The sequence below is a fragment of the Chlorella variabilis genome, assembly GCF_000147415.1.
Source record: "Chlorella variabilis unplaced genomic scaffold CHLNCscaffold_14, whole genome shotgun sequence".
NCBI classification, from domain to species: Eukaryota; Viridiplantae; Chlorophyta; class Trebouxiophyceae; order Chlorellales; family Chlorellaceae; genus Chlorella; species Chlorella variabilis.
The window spans coordinates 1,128,546-1,147,347 of record NW_005435074.1 but is presented as its reverse complement, the minus strand read 5'-3'; the positions used below and the strand labels follow the sequence as shown (position 1 = coordinate 1,147,347).

At 64.6% G+C, this 18,802-nt stretch overlaps 4 protein-coding genes across 4 annotated transcripts; 3 read left to right on the top strand and 1 right to left on the bottom strand.

The window, feature by feature from the left end:
- Positions 1–2,959: 2,959 nt before the first annotated feature.
- On the bottom strand, positions 2,960–5,304 carry CHLNCDRAFT_48255 (hypothetical protein). The gene is made up of 9 exons (XM_005846301.1): positions 5,150–5,304; positions 4,845–4,921; positions 4,633–4,764; positions 4,398–4,423; positions 4,173–4,281; positions 3,699–3,977; positions 3,487–3,586; positions 3,289–3,394; positions 2,960–3,143 (listed from the first exon to the last, which is right to left on the bottom strand). The coding sequence occupies exons 1-9, from the start codon at positions 5,164–5,166 to the stop codon at positions 3,060–3,062; spliced, it is 930 nt and encodes a 309-aa protein (XP_005846363.1). The 5' UTR covers positions 5,167–5,304; the 3' UTR covers positions 2,960–3,059.
- Positions 5,305–5,444: 140 nt separating this feature from the next.
- Positions 5,445–12,023, top strand: CHLNCDRAFT_58311 (hypothetical protein). The gene is made up of 16 exons (XM_005846469.1): positions 5,445–5,656; positions 5,766–5,979; positions 6,247–6,492; positions 6,793–6,864; positions 7,090–7,294; positions 7,629–7,735; positions 8,062–8,300; positions 8,637–8,798; positions 8,942–9,428; positions 9,555–9,721; positions 9,948–10,094; positions 10,266–10,430; positions 10,620–10,856; positions 10,929–11,106; positions 11,250–11,309; positions 11,463–12,023. Exons 1-16 carry the CDS (start codon positions 5,577–5,579, stop codon positions 11,661–11,663), a joined length of 2,967 nt encoding a protein of 988 aa, XP_005846531.1. The 5' UTR covers positions 5,445–5,576; the 3' UTR covers positions 11,664–12,023.
- A 2,175-nt stretch (positions 12,024–14,198) lies between these two features.
- On the top strand, positions 14,199–15,794 carry CHLNCDRAFT_25013 (hypothetical protein; the record flags this gene model as incomplete). The annotated part of the gene is made up of 8 exons (XM_005846468.1): positions 14,199–14,240; positions 14,348–14,409; positions 14,665–14,830; positions 15,009–15,069; positions 15,163–15,164; positions 15,229–15,292; positions 15,427–15,521; positions 15,621–15,794. Coding segments are annotated over 8 exons (666 nt in total), but the record flags the coding sequence as incomplete, so codon positions are not given.
- A 1,727-nt stretch (positions 15,795–17,521) lies between these two features.
- Positions 17,522–18,130, top strand: CHLNCDRAFT_17921 (hypothetical protein; the record flags this gene model as incomplete). Its single annotated transcript, XM_005846467.1, has 4 exons — positions 17,522–17,574; positions 17,702–17,803; positions 17,910–17,934; positions 18,044–18,130. Coding segments are annotated over 4 exons (267 nt in total), but the record flags the coding sequence as incomplete, so codon positions are not given.
- Between the last annotated feature and the right edge of the window lie 672 nt (positions 18,131–18,802).

Sequence of the window (18,802 nt, the reverse complement as noted above, 5' to 3'; positions counted from 1 at the left end):
GAGTTGCCCTGCACCAAGGGAACTAACATGCTGTCAGGGCTGGTGCCATCGCTACCTGGGCTGAAGCGTGCACGGGAACCAAAAGCCCTGGCACGGTGCCCTCGGGGCCCTGGGATTCTGACGCCGCCTATGTTGCATGCCATTTATATCGTATGATATTACAGAAAAATAATCCTTGTTCAATGAGGTCAATTGTTCAAATTGAAACATTGGGAGAAGACTCACAGCGACCAGGTGAAAGAATTGCTGTCAACATCACTCTTGCACAGCAGCACCGGCTGCCACCGCACCACAGCGAAACTCTGGCAGCTGCACGAGAGAGCGCCTCCTCCTCTCCTCATCGATGTGCAGCATCTGGAACACGATGGCCACCAGGTCGGGCAGGTAAGGCGCGGAGCGGAAGTTGACATGCGCCTTGAGCAACGTGGAGCTGGCCGGGAACTGGGCTGCCACAAACTCCATGCTGCACCATGGGGGAGAGCAGAAGGGGACACGGTGAGCGGCAGTCGCACTGCAGCCCCTAAACAGCTTGACTGGCAGCAGCATTCAAGAAGGAGGCATTGCGGTGCGGACCTGGCAACGTACTCCTCCTGCACAGCGCCCGCCATGTGGCTGGTGATCTCCAGCAGCTGCGGCACAAGGTAGCGGCTGCAGCAGTAAGCTGGGCGGCAGCAAAGGCCAGCGCCACATGTTGAGTGCAAGCACAGGTCCGTGCCCGCTGCTTTGCATGCGCGCTGCTCAGCAGCAGGGGCTGCACACCCACACTCCCTGGTAGCGCCCTCACCTCCAATGAACGATTGGCATTGGTGACAAGGCCCTCCGGCGGCTGCAGTGCATAGGCTTGCAGCCGGCGCACCCATCTGGACACCCCAACCGCAATCTTGGCCATGCGCTTGCTGTAGTTGTGCCAGCTGCGGCGCTGCAGGCACCAGGAAGGGCGGGATGCTGTGTTGTAAAGGCACACTTTGCTGCCTTTTGCGGCGTGACAGGTGAGGAGGCAATGTTGATGACTCACCACAATGCTGATGCTGCGCTCGTCTAACTGCTGCATCACCTCCTCCGCAATCTCCCGCCACAGCGGCAGCTGGCCAGAGTTCTCCGGCAGCGCGGCGCAGGTCAGGTGGCAGAGGTAGTCTGGCTTGAGCTGCCCAACATGCCACCAGATGGCGGTCATGCGGTCGCAAACCGCCTCGACGTCTGCAACGCTGTCCGCATCAAACCCTGCCACCTTCGCAGCCAAGTAGCTGGCTTTCAGCTCCACTTGCCACTGGCGGAAGAACTCCAGCTGCAAGGAGTTGGCGCATGCAACGCTTGTGAGTTTCAAGCAGGCCCATGGGCAGGAACATTAGGGGCAGATGCGCAGGTGGGAAGGCAAGCCGCTGCTGCACTCTGTGCTGGAGCCAGCCATCTGCAGCCCACATGCTTGCTGCCAATCAGTGCACCGCGCCCTCCCAGCCCTTCTGCTCACCAGGTGCTCCGGCTCGGTCATGGCTTCCACCCGCGCCACCACCTGGCGGTCGCTAGCTGGCGGAATGCTCTCCACCTTCCGCAGCGCACTACCGTCCAGCTGCGAGGCAGTGCCGGACCGGTGCTGCTCGCCCAGCGTCTGCTGCATGCTCTGGACAGCGTCCAAGGAGGCGCTGCTGCTGCTCGCCCCGCCGCTTGCATCACCGGGCAGCTCATCCGACTCTGCATGCTGCGCCGCTTGTTCGTCAGGTTTTGCAGCCGCAGCCGCAGCCGATTCGGCTCCAGAGAAGCGCGGTGACAGCTGCGACGGCGAGCCGTCACCATCCATGGGAGCGGCGTCATCCATCTCTCGCTCGCTGGGCAGCTCCTCCAGCGCCCCGGCCAGGCCATGTGCCGCCGCACACGCTGGGGACGGCAGCACTGATGGCTTGTCGGCGGGCGCCCGCTGTCCATGGCTGCTGGGCTGCAGCGAGGTGAAGGTCTGCAGCATGGCGTCGCGCACCGCCAGCACTTTAGAGTAAATGATGCTCTGGCGGTGGAGCCATTCGTTTTCCGCCGCCACCTGCAGCAGAAGAATGACAAAGGAGGGGCCGGCAATGCATCTTCATGTTGGTGAAATCAGCAGCAGTGTCAAGCACGAGACAGGCATGCTGCCATGAGGGCACGCCAGGGCCAAGCAAAGCACACCTCGCCAATCTGCTGCTGCAGCGCCTCGCCCTGCTGCACCGCCTGCCTCTGCTGCTGCCGCTGCCTGGCTCGGAACCTCTGCTGGGCGGCGCGGTTCTTCAGCCGGGTTGCTGCCAGCTTCGCGGCCACCACTGCGGGGTCAAGCTGCTCAGCACTGGTGCCGGCTCCGCTGCCAGGCAGCGGCAGCTGGGCCGCACCGACGGCGGCAGCGACGCTGCCGCCCACCCGCCGTCGGCTGCGCTGCAGGGCTTGCGGCTGGGCTCGGGGCTCGATATGCTCCCTCAGTGCTACTTCCTGCAGCTGCTCCCAGGCGTTCGCCGCTGGTTGCTCTGTCGAACTTGTGGTTTGAGAAGGGGGAGGCGGGGCTCCTCCAGCGCTCGAAAGCAACATGTCCAATTTCTAATTTGCACGCTGGAGGCGCCCCCGCTGGCAGCTGGCAGGAGGAGAAGAGGAGCTGCCACAAGTGCCACCCCGGCAGCCCCCCTCCACTGCAGCTGCTGAACAGCGAACTGTAACTGCAGTCGCAACGAAACCTGGTTCTGTCAGGCGTCTGACGGCATGACGAGAGGCTCAGCGGGACGGCATCCACCAGCGATGGTAGACCAGAGCATAAATGGGCTATCTTCTGGGATGCCATTCTTCACAGCAATTGGTGAGCAAAGGCGGCGTACCGCGGTGCAGGGATACTGCAGGCGGGCCCGCCCAGCATGGTTTGACGGGCCCGCGGGAGCCGGGGTGTGCGCACCCGCGGGAGCCGTAGGGGGTCTGCTCTCTATCCCTGAAGGTTAAACCACACCCCAGCTCAGGCTGATTGTTCTACCAAAGACAGGGATCAGGTGCAATGGCAAGGCAAGGACATCACTCTCCAACTGCGACTAAGAAAGAAACAGAAAGGCAGGTGTCGCTCACTTCAGCTTTGTCACAAGCCGAGCCAGAAGTCGTTCACAGTCACCGAGATATGATGACCCAAACAGGTTGTAATGATTCAACTGCACGGCAAAGGACACCAAAGAATGCGGCGGATGGACAACGCATGGCCCCCAACCTATCATGCGGCCCATCACAACGCGGTGACTGTATATGTAACACACAGCAGTGTGGATTGAGCAGCTTCAACAGAACACTGGTCCTCACCTTGTGGTACAATTCATACAGGTCGGCCCGCGTTTCAAACCCAGGAGCGCGCGGCAGCAGCTCGTGGTAGGCAGACCAGAATGCGCCACCAAAGCCAGCACACCAACTGTGGGCAGGCGGCGGGCGTCGATGGTCGGCAGTTGGACGTCAGTCGTGCGGCATTTGAACAGCTTTCAGGGTGCTCCTCCAACCACTCACCTCATCCCCCACTCGGCTTCGTGGTGCCCATAGTACGTTGCAGGATCAAAAATGCATGGGCGACCATCAACTGCCGCGATATTGCCGCTCCAAAGATCCCCTGAAAGCAGCCAGATCCCCTGAAAGCAACCCTCAGCCGCCCCACACAGCACAGCACAGTGCGCGCCCCCGCCCCTACACACACAGCCAGCCAAGCAGCAGGCAGCACTCACCGTGTAGCACGCTGGGCCGGACTTCTAGGCCCTCAAAGAAGGTTTCTAGTGCACACGGCCGCAGCAGCGGCTCGGCTAGCTGGTTCAGGCGGCTGTTGCCGGCCAGAGTGAGCTGGTGCCGCAGTCTGTGTTCCCGAAAGAACCTCACCCATTCGTTTTCCCAGGGGTTGGGCTGCGGGGAGCCACCAATAGTGTTGTCGCACGTAAAGCCAAACATGCCGGCGTGGTCATGCTGCGGCGTAGCCAGGTGCATGCGCGCCATCTGGCGCCCCAGCTCGGCTGCGGCAGGGCAGGGCACTAAGCGTGGGGCAGTTGAGCGGTGGGGCATATAGCGAGGGGATGCCGGTGTCCCGCGCTGGCGAGCCCATGGCAGAATAAGTGAGCTTGCTGTGATACGGTAGCTCAGCCGTACCGCGCATACGAGACTGAAAAACAGGCAGAAAAACATACACATGTGTACACAACTGCACCCACCCTGGTCGAAGCGCCCCCGAAGGTCAAGGTACTCCATCACGATGAAGCTGCCGCTGCTGCGCAGCGCACCACCGCCTGGTGGCGAGGACAACGCGCCATAGTGGTACACCTGGAGGGAAGGTGGTGGGGTGGGGAAGGATTCCTGGTGAGTGGCGCTGGTCCTGCTTCATGTGCTGGATGCCGGCGCAAGGCAGGCAGGCAGGCCAGGGTAAATAGCCCGCTTACCTCTGGCACGTGGATTGTGTTGGTGGCTGCGCAGCAGCAGCATGCCCAGCAGCAGGCAATATGAATGTGGGCGTATGACTGCTGGCTTCAACCCATGACACCACACAACTGGCTGCTGCTCGTGCTGATTGCCGCATGCATGCTGGCAGGCATGCGCCTGCCCCCTGGCGCCTGCGCTTGCCTCCTCCCCCTCGCCATCCCATCTCCGCATCTGCCCTCACCACTTCCTCCTCACCGTGCATGGCTCGGAGGCCCTCTGCCTCGCCCTGGAACATGGCCGCTGGGCCGCGCCCCAGCGCCGTCTTCACAAACAGCTGCCTGCCGCTCTCGGTGGTGTACACATAGGCAGAGGACCAGGAGCTGCCGCCTGCAGGCGGAAAGGAGGGCGAGAGGGTGTTGGCGCTCTGGGCTGGTGGTGGCGAGGGCTACTTCTGTGGCGCAACGCACCTGCAAACTTGGTGCCCGTGATCTTTCCCAAATCTGGCATGTTCTCTTCAATCCAGGCAGCTGCTCCATCGGGCTTGCTGCAGGCCAACAAGCCCAGGGTGGTGAACACGCATGCAGAAGCACCAAGGCAGCAGATGGCAAGTGGGGGGCTGCAACTCTGTCCGGCTTGCAGTACAAGGCCGTCCTGGTTGTAATTCATGCACAGTCGTGCAGAGACACCAAGCAGCCCATGCCAAGCAAGAGGCGACGGAGAGGCGGCGGCTGCGGCAGCGGCAGCGCAATACCACTGCATAGCAGCGGCTCACCTGGCATCGGCCTTCATTGTCACGTTGATCCTTCTGCGAGATCGGTGGGCCGCCTTCCGAGCAGGGGCTGCTCCCACACAGGCAGATACACTGGCATGAGACATCCCCTAAATGGGGCGCTGTGGACGGCCTCCTCAATTCCAACACAGTGCTGGTAGCGGCATCAAGGAAAGGAGGCGGGTAATTTTGATGAGGGGGGCATGGTGCCGACTGCTGCTGCGCTGGCAAACCACGGCCGCATGTTGGCCTGGTTCCGAGGCGGGGCCAGGCGTAGTGATCATTCGTTAGGAACAGAATTAGAGCGGCTGTGGTCGCTTCCTGGGCTGCGCAGCACGTTAGATGGTTGGCCGCGAATAAAAAACACCAACACCAGACATCTCCCGCTGCCCCCAGGACGCCTGTGCTTCACCAGCACAGAGACCCGATCATGATGGCTCTTTCTGTCACGGCCGGCCTGCCAATGTGCGGCCTGAGGAGTCGAGGGACTGCCCTACCCGTCACTCGCAGGTATGGCAGGGAGTTGCCCTGGGGCCCGCGATGGCTGCTGACCGCGCTCTGCAGCCCGTGCCGGATGAACGAGGGGCCATTGAGGACGCCCCCCCCGCCCCCTGTGCAGGCTCCGCCGCCGGACCGCGCCGCTGCCGGGCGGCGGGGCGCGGTGCCCGCCCTGCGCTGTTGCCAGCCCTATGGCTCCTATCACTGGGCTGGTACCTGCCGCCCCGCTGCCCAACCAGCACCTCATCCCCTCGGGGCAGCCTCCCAGCTGGGCCCACGGCCAGCCGCTGTGCGGTAGGCCCGAGCCGATGGGTGCCACGCTCGACCCTGAGACGGTGAGAGGGGCGGCGCGCCTCCCTCGCCTCGCCCACTCTGCCAGCCGCCGTGCCGCCTGCACGCAAGCGGCTGGCTCGGAGCCGCTGCACAGTGCCCTTCCCCACTGATTGGGGGGCCATGGCATCGCATGGAGCGGTGGGCGTGTGCGCTTGCCGGCAGGGGCCAGCCGCATCCGTGCTCCGTGGCTGCCTGTGCCAGCGGCGTGCGGCGCTCCACACGCCGCCCTTCCCGCCCCCCCTCCCCCACCTGGCGCTGCCCTCCCGCAGGGCGCCACCAACTTTGCCGTGTTTGCCTCCAACTCCTGGGGCGTGTCGCTGTGCTTGTTCACAGAGGCAGACCTGAGGGCGGGGCGGGTGACGCTGGAGGTGGCGCTCAGCCCAGAGGGCAACAAGACGGGGGATGTGTGGCACGTGGCGCTGCCGGGGCTGGAGGCCTCCCTGCTCTACGGCTACCGCATCTTCGGCTCCAACGACCAGCTGCACGAGGACAGCGAGGGCCAGCGGCACGACCCGGTGCGGGCAGCTGGGACACGGTGTCGGGCCGCCGGGCTGCCCCGCAGCGGCAGCCGGCCCGCAGCGGCAGCCGGGGGGCGGTACGGGGGGGCAGGCGGGCGCAGGGTCCATGCCAGCAGGGTCCATGCCTGCAGCACGAGCAGCCCAGCTGCGCTGCAAGCAATGGCGGGAGGGCTGGCATTCCATGCGGCAGTGCGTTTGTGGCGCGGAGCAGCTATGCTGCCTGCGCCTGCCCCTGGCTGCCGCTCTGTCGTTGAGCACCTGCCCTGCCTGCCTGCCTGCCTGCCTGCCTGCCTGCAGTCCCGGGTGGTGCTGGACCCTTACTCCAAGGTCATCATCAATGGCCGGCAGAGGTTTGGCGAGATGGGGCCGGTGAGCAGCGCTGCCTGCTGCCCCATGCCAGCGCGCCCGCGTGGCTGGATGGGTGTGCAGGGAAGGTGCCTGTCGCAGGCGTGCCAGCCTGCCCACGGCCTGGCCTAGCAGCGCCAGGCGCCAGCTGCGGGGCATGCGGCTGGCGCGGCAGCCCACACCGCTCCGGCTCCCCCCCATTCGCCCTCCCTGCCCCCTGCCCCCTACCCCGCGCCCCTCCCACCACAGGAGCTGGCCTACGACAGCCCAGACGTGCTGGGCCACGCCGCCACCTGGCCGCAGGCGGCGGCTGCGCTGCCGCCGCCCCCTGGCACCGCCGACTTTGACTGGGAGGGGGACCGCCCGCTGGGGCTACCCATGGAGGACCTGGTCATCTACGAGATGCACGTGCGCGGCTTCACACAGGGACAGGCATCCGGAGTGTCGGCGCCGGGTGAGCCGCCGCGCAGGCGCCGCATGCCCGCCCCCGGGTGCTGCACCCGGGGGGCGGTGCTGTGCGGCCCGGATGAGGCGGCAGCGTGTTGTGATTATGGGTTACAAAAGTCAGCCAGAATGGACGGCGGCTAAAGCCGCCTTTCAACACAGCGGCCTCGGCGGCGCGCCAGCCAGCCCAACCAACCGCGCCTTGCCCGTCCGAGCGCCTGCTTGCCTTGAACGCCAAGCCCTGCCCCCGCCCCGAGCGACGGAGCGCCTCCCCAGCTTGGATGCTGCCTGGGGCCCTCACCCCCCGCCGCCTCCCCACCTCCCGCCCGCCTGCCCTCCCGCAGGCACCTTCCGCGGCATCATCGAGCGCCTGGACTACCTGCAGGGGCTGGGCGTCAACGCCATCGAGCTCATGCCCATCCACGAGTTCAACGAGCTAGAGTATTACCAGGTGGGTGGGGGGGTGCCGCCGGGCTGGCAACATGCGCGCTGTGTGCGCTGTGTGCGCGTGTGCATGTGTGTGCATGTGCGCTGTGTGTGTGTGCGCTGTGTGTGTGTGTGCGCTGTGTGTGCGTGTGTGTGTGTGTGTGTGTGCGCGCGCGCGCGCGCGCGCACTCGTGCCGCGCAGTCCTAGAGAACAAGGCCGCGGTCCAGCTGCTGCAGCAGCAGCGCCAAACACGCCTGACAGCACCCGCCACCCGCACCCGCCATCCCTCGCCTCCCTGCCTCCCGCCTCCCGCCCCTCCCACCGCCCCCTCCTCTCCCCCTCCCCCGCAGATCATCCCCGGCACCGACGCCTACCGCTACAACTTCTGGGGCTACTCCACAGTGGGCTACTTTGCGCCCATGGCGCGCTTCTCGGCGGCGGGCGCGGCGGGCGCGGGCGGCGCCGCCGTGCTCAACGAGTTCCGCCAGATGGTCAAGGAGTGCCATCGGCGCGGCATCGAGGTCATCCTGGATGTTGTGTTCAACCACACGGCAGAGGGCAACGAGCAGGGGCCCACGCTGTCCTTCAGGTGCATGCCCGGGCTGCAGTGTGGCTGTGCTGCTGGCGATGGCGGCAGGGGCGCTTGGAAGGGGCCGGCAGGGCGGGCCGGCGGCGGCAGAAACCTGGCCCCTGCCGCCCTTTGCGGCAGCCACGCGCCCAGCCCGAGCCCGCCACCCATGCTGCCTCCCGCCCGCTCACCGGACCGCCCCCACACCGCCCCACCCTGCGCCGCGCCACGCCACCCTGCGCTGCGCCACGCCACGCTCCCGCGAGCCCCTGCCCCTGCCGCCCTGCCGCTCAGCCCCTGCCCCTGCCGCTCAGCCCCTGCCGCTGCCACCCCCTGGGCCCGCCCTGCGCCGCGCAGGGGCCTGGACAACCGCGTGTACTACATGCTTGCCCCCGGCGGCGAGTACTACAACTACTCTGGCTGCGGCAACACTTTCAACTGCAACCACCCCGTGGTGCGCCAGTTCATCGTGGACTGCCTGCGGTACTGGAGGGAGGAGATGCACGTGGACGGGTTCAGGTGGGCGCCACGCAGGGCAGAGGGGTGGGGCCGCCGCGCAGGGCTCCCCACACAAGTGCCGCGGCCTCCTGCCAGCTGGGCTGCCACACCCACACGCCCGCCTTGCCCGCCCGCTGCCGCCCCTCCTCCCCCTGCCCCCCCAGGTTTGACCTGGGCTCCATCATGACCCGCGCCCCCTCCATGTGGCACCCCTCCGACCCCGTCCCCCCTGCCGCCTACGAGAGCGACAGCGAGGAGGCGGCGTCGGCGGCGGCCGCCGCGGTGGCCGCCGCCGCCGCGCGCGCGCCTGCCGAGTCGGAGAGCGACGCCGAGGGCTGGCTGGACGCCGCGTCCGACGGCGAGGGCGGCGGCGGCTACGCGGCGGTCAAGTCCAAGGGCGCCATCGTGTGCGAGGCCGGCTTCATGACCGACGGGTCGGGCGTGCCCACCGGCACCCCGCTGGGTGACCCGCCGCTCATCGAGATGATCTCCTCCGACCCGGTGCTCAAGGACGCCAAGATGATTGCAGAGGCGTGGGACTGCGACGGCCTCAACCAGGCGAGCGAGGGGAGGGAGGGGGGTCAGCAGGGGCGGCGGGGGAGGCGGGGCGGCGCGTGGGCCCGCGGGGCTTGGCGCGGCGCCTGCGCTGGCGTGGGCTGGGCTGGGGCGTGCAGGCGCCTCCTGCGCCTCCCTGGGCGCCGCGCCTCGTCCTCCCCCACCGCCCTCCCCTCACACCCCCACCACCCCCACCGCCCCGCCCCTGCCGCCCTCCCGCAGGTGGGCGCCTTCCCGCACTACGGCCGCTGGAGCGAGTGGAACGGCCACTTCCGCGACACGGTGCGCCAGTTTGCCAAGGGCACCGACGGGCCTTGGGTGGGCAACATGGCCAGCGTGCTGTGCGGCAGCCCGCACATCTACGTGGCAGACCCGGGAGAGACAGACTGGTGGGTTGGTGGGGGGGACAGTGGGCGCCTGGGGTGCTGCCGCCGCCTTGCGTGTGCGCTGTTTGGTGCCGCCCTGCGCTGTCCTGCGCCGCGTTGCGCTGCGCTGAGCTGTGCTCTGCAGCTGCGGCCCTGCGCTGCACGGGCGCTTGCGTTGCGCAGGATGCCCGCCGGGTGCAGCGGCCTGCCCTGCCGCTCCCACCACGCGCCGCCTCCCTCACGCCCGCAGGTGGGGCAACAACTCGGGGCGGCGGTGGAAGGGCGGGCGCGGCCCCACCGCCTCCATCAACTTTGTGACCGCCCACGACGGCTTCACCCTGGCAGACCTGGTGGCCTACAACGAGAAGAAGAACCTGGCAAACGGCGAGGACAACAGGTGGGGTCGCCGCGCCGAGGGGAAAAAGCCTGCCAGCTGGCGCAGGCGCCGGTGCGAGCCGGGCGCGCCCCGCCTGCGCCGCCCCAGCCAGCCAGGGCTGCACGGCCCGCTGCCGCCGCCTCGCTCAACCCCTTCTGGCACCTCCCGCGCCCCGCCCCGCGCTGCCCGCAGGGACGGCGAGGCTCACAACCTCAGCTGGAACTGCGGGGAGGAGGGCCCCAGCTCCAGCCCGCTGGTCAACAGCCTGCGCCAGCGCCAGATGCGCAACATGATGACCGCGCTGCTGGTGGCGCACGGCGTGCCCATGCTGTACATGGGGGACGAGTACGGCCACAGGTGAGGGGGCGGGCAGAGCGGGCTGCAGGAGGGCCGCCGCGGTGCCCGGCAGGCCCCTGGCCGCCATCGCTGCCCCGCCGCCCTCCTGCGCGTCTCCTTGGCTGGGGCCACCCTGGCCGGCCCCTGCGCTCGCCCCGGCCCACCCCGCCCCCGCCCCTCCTCTCCACCGCTCCCGCCACCTGGCCGCAGCAAGGGCGGCAACAACAACACCTACTGCCACGACTCGCCGCTCAACTACCTGGACTGGCAGAAGGCGGGGGCCGACGACGACGGCCTGCTGCGCTTCACTCGCCACATGATCGGCCTCAGGCGCGCGCGGGGCGGGGCGGGCGCAGCCAAGGGGGCCCGGCCTGCAGCGCCCGGCGACGAGCCGGGAGCCGCAGGCAGCTGCTCGAGCAGCAAGCCAGGCGGGAGCCGCTGGCAGCTGTGCCTGGGGCCTGCCACGCGCGGCCGCCCTCACCCCCCCTCTCCGCTCCGCCTCGTCTTGCCGCACCGCAGGCGGAGCCACAGCGAGCTGCGTCGCACCACCTGGATCACGGACGCCGAGGTGCAGTGGCACGGCACCGAGCCGCACAAGCCAGACTGGAGCGAGACGTCCCGCTTCCTGGCATACACGCTGTCCAAGCCGGCCGGCGGCGGCCTCTACATCGCCTTCAACTCCAGCCACCTGGCGCAGGTGGGCGGGGGCGGGAGCGGGAGGGGAGGCGGCGGCCATGGCGGCGGCGGCGACGTGGTGGCGGTGGTGGGCTCCCAGCCCTCGCAGGGTGGTTGCCCTTTGGCTCAGAAATGCTGTGCACCGATGCCCCGCTCGGCCCGCAGGTGGTCCAGCTGCCAAAGTGGCCCGGCCGCGTCTGGCAGCTCATCGCCGACACCAGCAAGGTGGGGCCAGACGGCTGCAACCAGCCATCCCACCTGCAGCGCCCATCGCAGCTTGCCACGCTGGCCGCATGGCTACCCAGCCGGCAGCTTTGTTCATGGGGGGAATCTCACCGGTCACCCTTGGGGCCCCGCTTCGCCCGCCTGCCCCCGCAGGTCGCTCCCTTTGACGTGCTGGTTGCGGATGAGCGGCTGCCCGAGGAGGAGGTGGCGGCGCAGCGCGCGTCGATGGAGATGTGGAAACTGAGCCACTGCTACCCCATGCTGCCCTGGTCGTGCATCGTGATGGAGTCGGTGGCTGAGCTGGACATCCCGGGCATGCCGCAGCACCGCAAGAAGGGCAAGGACATGCACTGAGTGTGCATCGCAGTGCCAGCAGCCGTAGCAGCAGCAAGTGCTCCGCCCCTGCCGGTGAGGTTGCGCTTTTTTGGCCCCAGTCTCTGATGTTCTGTCCCGACCGCCTGTACAACGGTCACTGTACAAACCTGCTCCCTTCTAGCGGCCTCTCCCTCCCCATTTCATGTCCCACAGCATTAATTTTGCCCTCCAAACCTCTGACTCTTTTTGCCTGTCTGTGTTGTGTTGTGAGTCGGCCCAGTGAGTATGCTCCGCCTGGGGTGCGCCGCAATCATGCCACGATAACATGGCAAACACCCCTTGTTCATTCATTCATTTACTACTAAGAAAACGACAGCTGAGATGTAATACTATGGCTACTACTAGCAGTTGCGTAAGCTGCTGTTGTGTGTGCGTGGTACCGTCAGCCAGATGCCAGCTGGCCTCTAAGGTCATTGCTTCGGCTAGCATTAATCACTCATAAGGCCCAAAAGACAACAAAGCAGGAACAAATCCCCAAAAAGGGAGACCACTTTACTACAAAAAACTCAGTTGGGGTGGTCATGTTGAAGGGAGGGGGCCACGGGAGAGGGAGGGGCAGAGGTAAAACTAGAATAATCACTGCCATTGTGAGGTTGGAGAGGGGGAATCAAATGACCTGGTCACAGGGGCAAGCTCATTTAGCAAGCTCATTTAGCAAACTTACTCAAACTCATGAATGACCCGAGTAGGGAGGAGAAGCCACACTGGGAGGCTACGGTGGGCAAAGGCAGAGATGATAAGAGTGGCTGAGAATGGGAAAGGAGATGCGGTCGACGGATGCGGGCACAGAAAAAAGAGCTGCACATGGGGCATGGATGTGGCATGACGCAGTGCATGCCTATTCAACCTTGCCAATCATAATTCAACAAGCTAAAGTGCAGCGCAGCTGTGCCATGGGGTCATACGCAGAAATGCACTGGATGGGTAGGTGCTGAAAGGTGCACCACGTGGTTGATGACGGGTTGGTATTCAAGTCCTTCATGGACACGGCGGGCGGGCGTGGAGCGGCTTAAAGGCAAGACTCATCCCAGCCCTCAGAGGCCCAGCAGCTTCGGTGGCGGGGGCGCATTGGGCACGGCCGAAGGAATGCCGGCGCCCATCGGTGTGCAGGGGCTGTCGGCCTGCTCGTCAAAAAGCTGGTCAACCGCTGCGAAGTCAGACGCACGCGCGAGCTTGAGTCGCGGCAGCCAGCTGGGAGGGGTCATTGGATCCAGCGAGCAGGAGTTCTGCGAGTAGGATTTCTGCCAGGGGGTGCAAGGGATGCAGGCCAGGTTAGGTGAGCAGCAGCGGGGGCGCAGGGCGGCATGGCAGGTGGGGCACGCCGGGCCCCACGCCTGTGCGTGCCGAGTCTCCGCTCGCAGGCAGCGCTCAGCGAGACTGCAGCGCTCACTTGGGGGGCCTCCAGGGGCAGCATGGCGGCGAGTCGGAGGACCGTGGCGCGGTGCAAGTGAGTGAAGTCGGAAGGAGCTGCAAGCAGTGAAGCGCGACTGCCAAAGACGTTGGAGAGAGCAGGCACAAGATAAACGGAGACAGGGCGGGAGAGAATGCCGTGTTTGCGGCCGGAAGCGCGAAGGGCGCTCGGCGGTCACTCTCCCGGGTTCACTGCATGATACCCAAGAAAGTTCCTGAATCACGAGTGGCTGCCAGGGCCTCATATCTAAACATCGCCGCATCCCGGTGCGCAACGTAGCCCGGCGCAAACCTGTGCAAGGCCCACACGTGCAGGCCCCCCGCAGGGATCCCTGAAGGCCTTAGGCACCTGTGAACTGCTTCAATGTAGTCTGGAAGAGTGAGACGTGATTGCAGAGAGACTGTGGTGCGTCCCTACTCAGTTGCAAGGTGCCTCTCCCTCTCCTGCGAGGTGCACTCTTTCCCCGCAGCCGCTCCTGCTCAACCATATCAAGATGTGCAGGAAACTTGAGGCACTCGCGGAGGGGCGCACTCGGGGGGGCGCAGCTGTACCTGCGCAGTACACTCATGGCGGTGTTCCGCATGTCAATTCGTGAGGCAGCAATGCTGGAGCAATGCGGGATCTCGCCGCGCACAATTCGGAATGTGCGCTCTCTGTTTTTGTGACCTGTAGGTAGACCCAACTCGTCAAGGGGGTGGCCCCTTACTATTAGCGCTAGTCTGATTGATGAGACGCTCTACCAGCCGCCTCTATGCACTGGCGGGAGCCCGCGCTGCGCGCCACGACAGTGGCACTCTGACCAGCACAATCGGGCCTGTGCTGCTAGAAAACCTGCGCCATGGCGTCCAGCAAGGGCAGGAACAGGGCAGAGGACTGTCCGCTAAGCTGGTGCGTGCCGCTGACGGCGCCCGCCTGTGTGCTGCCGCCCACAAAGAACGGGCAGGGAGTATCGCAACAGGTGGTCACCAAGCGTGCAAATTGTCTGGCTGCCGCCCTGGCCGCGATTCTGAGTATAGGTCGCGAGCCTGCACCTTGCGGCCATCCAGCAGCACCTACACTATAGCGAGCGCAGCAGCAGCAGCCAAGGTGACCATCCTCACCCGCACCATAGCCATCGGGCTCCCTGGCTACGCGCCTTTGTGCTGGTGAGCACCACTGTTGCGTGCTCTGCCGTGGTGTCATGGGACTAGCTGGCTGCTGCCCGCTGTTCAGGTCCTGGTGCCGCTTCTCAAGATGTGCCCTGTGCGTACAGGGTGCCAATGACGGCCTCGTGTCGACTAGCAGTTTGCTGATGGGGGTTGGCGCAGCAAGCAGGTGCGCAGCTGTAGTTGCAGGGTGTAGCTGCAGGGAGCGACAGGCGGGTGGCCTGCTGCCCCAGAAAACACCATGCAGCCGCCGTCTCTGATTCATGCGCCCCAATGCAGCTTGCTTAGAGAGTCGCTGCCACCACACCCCCCCGCAGCGACCACCACACCATAGTTTTAAGCGGCGTAGCAGGTGGGAAGAGGCATGTTTCTCTTGCCGACCGCTGTGCCACCTGGAGAAGGCCCTACCGTGTGCCTCAGCCAGCCCAGCGCCTCTTGATCCTGCCTGGCCCCTTGCTCCAGCAGGCCTGGTTGGCGGCGCCCTCTCGATGGCGGTAGGGGAGTACATCTCAGTTAGCAGCCAGCGGGATGCGGAGGCAGCCGACGTCGAGCAGGAGCGGCTGGAGCAGCTGAAGGGGGCCGAGGCGCAGGTTGGAGGGAGGGGCAGCGCAGGGAAGGGGAACGGGAACAAGATTACAGTAGGTGGCGGGGGCTGAAGTGACAGTCGTGCCCTCAGCTGGCCACTCACAGCGTGCATTACGTAGATGCTAATCAACTTGGTCCCTGTCGGACGCCCTGCTTGCTTCCCATGCTGTGCAGGCTCGTGAGCTTGAGGAACTGTCTCAGATCTATGAAGGTCGCGGACTGCCGCCGCATCTGGCAAGATCTTGTTAGGCTTGCGTGATTGATGTGGCTCACCATCATACGATATGCTCCTGCACGCCCCGCTGCTGGGCTTGCGCGTTTCTATTGCTGCTGCCAGACGTACCAGCGGCATCTTGTTGGGCGTCGGCGATCATGTTTGACCCGTTCCCTGCAGGCTCGCCAGGTGGCGGAGGTGTTGACAGAGAAGGACGTTGTGCGAGCCCATGCCAGGGACGAGCTTGGAATTGGTGAGGTTGATCAGACACGGCTGGGTGGCGCGTGAAGGGGAGCGTGTGTGTGTCTCCTGGTACTGAATTGGTCTGGCCAGGCATGCCTTTTGACCTGTGGACACGCCCAGTGCTCTGCTGTCACCGGCCTGCAGACGTTGATCAGCTGGCGCGCCCCGTCCAGGCGGCCGTGGTGTCAGCGATCACTTTTTCTTTGGGGGCAGGGATCCCGCTGCTGGCTGCTTGCTGTGTTCCGGACTGGAAGGCAAGAATATTGGCATTTGGGAGAGCCAGCTACACCCATCCCTGCCACAAAGTTTGCCACACACACTGCTTGTGTATGCTGCAGGTGCGGATGGCAGTGGTCCTCGCATCTACTACTGTCGGCCTGGCAGGTTTCGGATCTCTTGCTGCATGGCTTGGCGGGGCCCACAAGATGCAAGCTGCTGCCAGAGTGGTGCTTGGTGGCTGGGCAGCTATGGGGCTTACCTTTGGAATCGGCACGTTGTTTGAAGCGGCATGAGCATGCGGGACCTGCTTGTGTTGGCTGTGTTGTGGCCTTCCAGCCTGTGAAATCGTTCGCAGAGCAGAGGTGGCCGCGGGAGAGCAAGAGTCACCAGCAGCGAAAGATCCAGAGGGAGGGCCCCGCCCTCCCTTCAGCCCCTACCGTTCTTGCAATCATCAACCCTCCGCAACTTATGCCCTAGCTCAAGGCGCGTTGTAAAGGCCGCCGAACCGTTTGGGTGTCTACGGGTGTCTAACGACACTTATGATAAGCTCGGTGAAACTGTTCGGAAAGCAATCATGAGCAAAGGCAGCCACCCCAAGCACAGGAGATGTCTCCTCTCTCTTCCTCTTTCGTGGGTCAGCTCAGCCGACGTAGGTGGGTCAGCCGATCTTTCTGTCTTCCAGGGCTGCCGTTGCCCATTTGACCGCTGCCTTTCTCTCTCTTTCTCCGCTCTTTCTGCTGAAGGCAATCACGCCTTCACGCTCTCCTTCGTTTCAGCCACTTTGCACACGCGCCTGCCGACTCGCCGCTATGCTGCCCCTGGAGGCCCCTAAGGTCAGCGCTGCAGTCGCGCAGGGCGCTGCCTGCGCGCGAAGACTCCGGTGCTGGCCCTGTGTGCCGGCCGGCCCATGCCGCCACATGGCATGTGCGCCCCCCGCTGCGCTATCCCGTTCAGCTGTCCCCATCGCTGCTACTCAACGCCTGGCCTGCATCCTGCACCCTCGCGCAGGAACCCTACTCGCTTGCTCCAATGACCCCACCCAGCGGCCTGCCGACCATCAAGCTTGTGGCCGTGGCCGACTTGGCGGCTTATGACCAGTGGGTCGATGACGAGCCCGACAGCCCTTGCACGCCGCGAGGCGCCGGCACTGTTTGCGCAGTGCCCAATGCGCCCCTGCCACCCAAGCTTCTGGGATCCTGAATGATAGTCGAAACCAGCTTGTGTGGCTGCACCACGGCCTTCCTTGAAACCAACCCCTGAATGTCAAATTTCCATCATCTGCTCACCCAATGATTTTCTGCCTATCAATCCAAAAACACCCGCCGTGCTCTCCTTGAAATCAATTCCCTCAGCCATTTGCATGTCTTAATCCCCGTACGCCACAACTCCCCGTGGCGAACCTGAGTTTTTTCTATCCGGTGTTTTTTTTCCAATTATTTCGTGTCCAGAGCATTATTCACCATCACGACGAATTTCCTGCAAAGGTTGATTGAGTTCGCTCCGCGGTCCCCCAGCACTGGCAGTACTGCCTTCTGCGGCCTGCATCTGCAGCAATAGAGCAGGCAGACTTGCATGCATTTTTTCCTATTATCCTTTTGACAAGTAGCAAGTATCTCTGTAGTAAACAAGTATTATGTGTCACAGACAGAGACAATGTGTGGCGGAGTACTGGGCTGAGCTGGCGCCGCCGCTCAGCCCAGTATGGCCATCCATACTCTCCATAGAGGCAGCAGGCAAAGTGATAACTGTCCAGATCTATCGAGCTCACACAGCACAACTCCTACAGAGAATGCCCCTCCACTGCGGCGTGGTGGCTCGCTCCCCTGTGGCACCAGGCCCACTTGCAAGAGCAACAGGACCTCGTGTGCAACTGCGCCTAAGCTCAATGCGCCGAGCCGCAACAGGCATGGCCGGCTGTGCCTGGGCAGACGCCGCGGCGGCAACTGGTGTCAGCTTTGTGGCGGCGGCAGCTCTGCTCCTAGGGGTGCCGGCCGCGCATGCTGCAGCTGATGCGCAGGCTGTCTTTGAGAAGAGCTGTGCGGGCTGTCACAGTGGAGGGGGCAACATCATCAGGTAGAGAGGCACTCGCTTGGTGTACCAGTCTGCTGGCTGGGCTGCCCCTGGCTGCCGCATGGCCCCACCGCAGCCATCCTTGCCTGTACATTCCAGTGATTGTGCCCCATCCCGCCGAGGACTGCAGGCGGGACGCCACCCTGCAGCTGGGCGACCTCGAAAAGTATGGGGTGGCTGACACACAGGCGTTGTACACCGTCATCTACGGCGGGCGGGGTAGCATGCCCGGGTGAGCCACCGCCCTCTGATGTCGGTGCCTTTGCATCATACCCAATGCGTTTTCTCACCAGGCACACGTGGGTTGTTAGCACGCTGTCCCCGCACATGTTTTGCAGGTTTGGCCTGGATTGCGCTCCCAAGGTGCGCGGTCTCCCTGTGCATGCTCTGCCAGGCAGCATTCAGCATGTGCTTGCTGAATATACTGTGTGCCGCAGCATCACCCATACTGTCAGTGCTGCGTCGTCTGCAGGGCGCCTGCACCTTTGGCCCCCGTCTGGCGGACGAGGAAATCAAGGCGCTTGCCGAGTTTGTGCTGAGCAGCGCTCAGAGTGGGTGGCAAAAGCCTCAGTGATGAGTGACCCTCCGTCGTCTTGTAACAGTCGTCAGAAGCCATGGCTGCTGCGGTATGAAGGGCATGGCGGCCCGCTGGCCTGCCGCATGTGTTGCCCGCTGATGTGGCACCTCCCCCGATTCGTCTGGCTCATCAGGCACGCTCTCTCCCGCGATCCCTCCCTTTCCTTCGCCTTTCAGAGTCTCTAAGGCTTCTATTTCTCCCCTCCCGCACCCCGCAGCTGCCGCAAATTTAAAATTATGAACCAACCTGTCATCCTTTATGCCTTAGAACGGCGCCAAAACGGCGCCAAGAATGTGTTTCTCACTAAGTCAGATGTAGAGGGCATCATCCGGATCAAGCAGGGCGACCAGCAGGCGCCCTCAGGCCGGCGGCGGCGGGGTGCGGGAGGGGGGGCGGCAGTGCAGGGCGGCGCCAAGAACTACAGCAAGAAGGTGCTGCAGTTCTTCCAGGTGCTGAAGGGCGCTGGCGGTCAGGACATCCTGTGCCGCTGCGTCAAGCGCAGCGGAGAGTGGCGGTGGTGCCCCGTGGTGCCGCTCGAGGAGCTGCCCCGAGTGATCAAGGAGCACCACGAGCGGGCGACTGGCTTCAGCGGTGTGGAGAAGCTGTACACACATGTGAGTGATACAAGGGGTGCAATGATGCCGCCAGACCAAC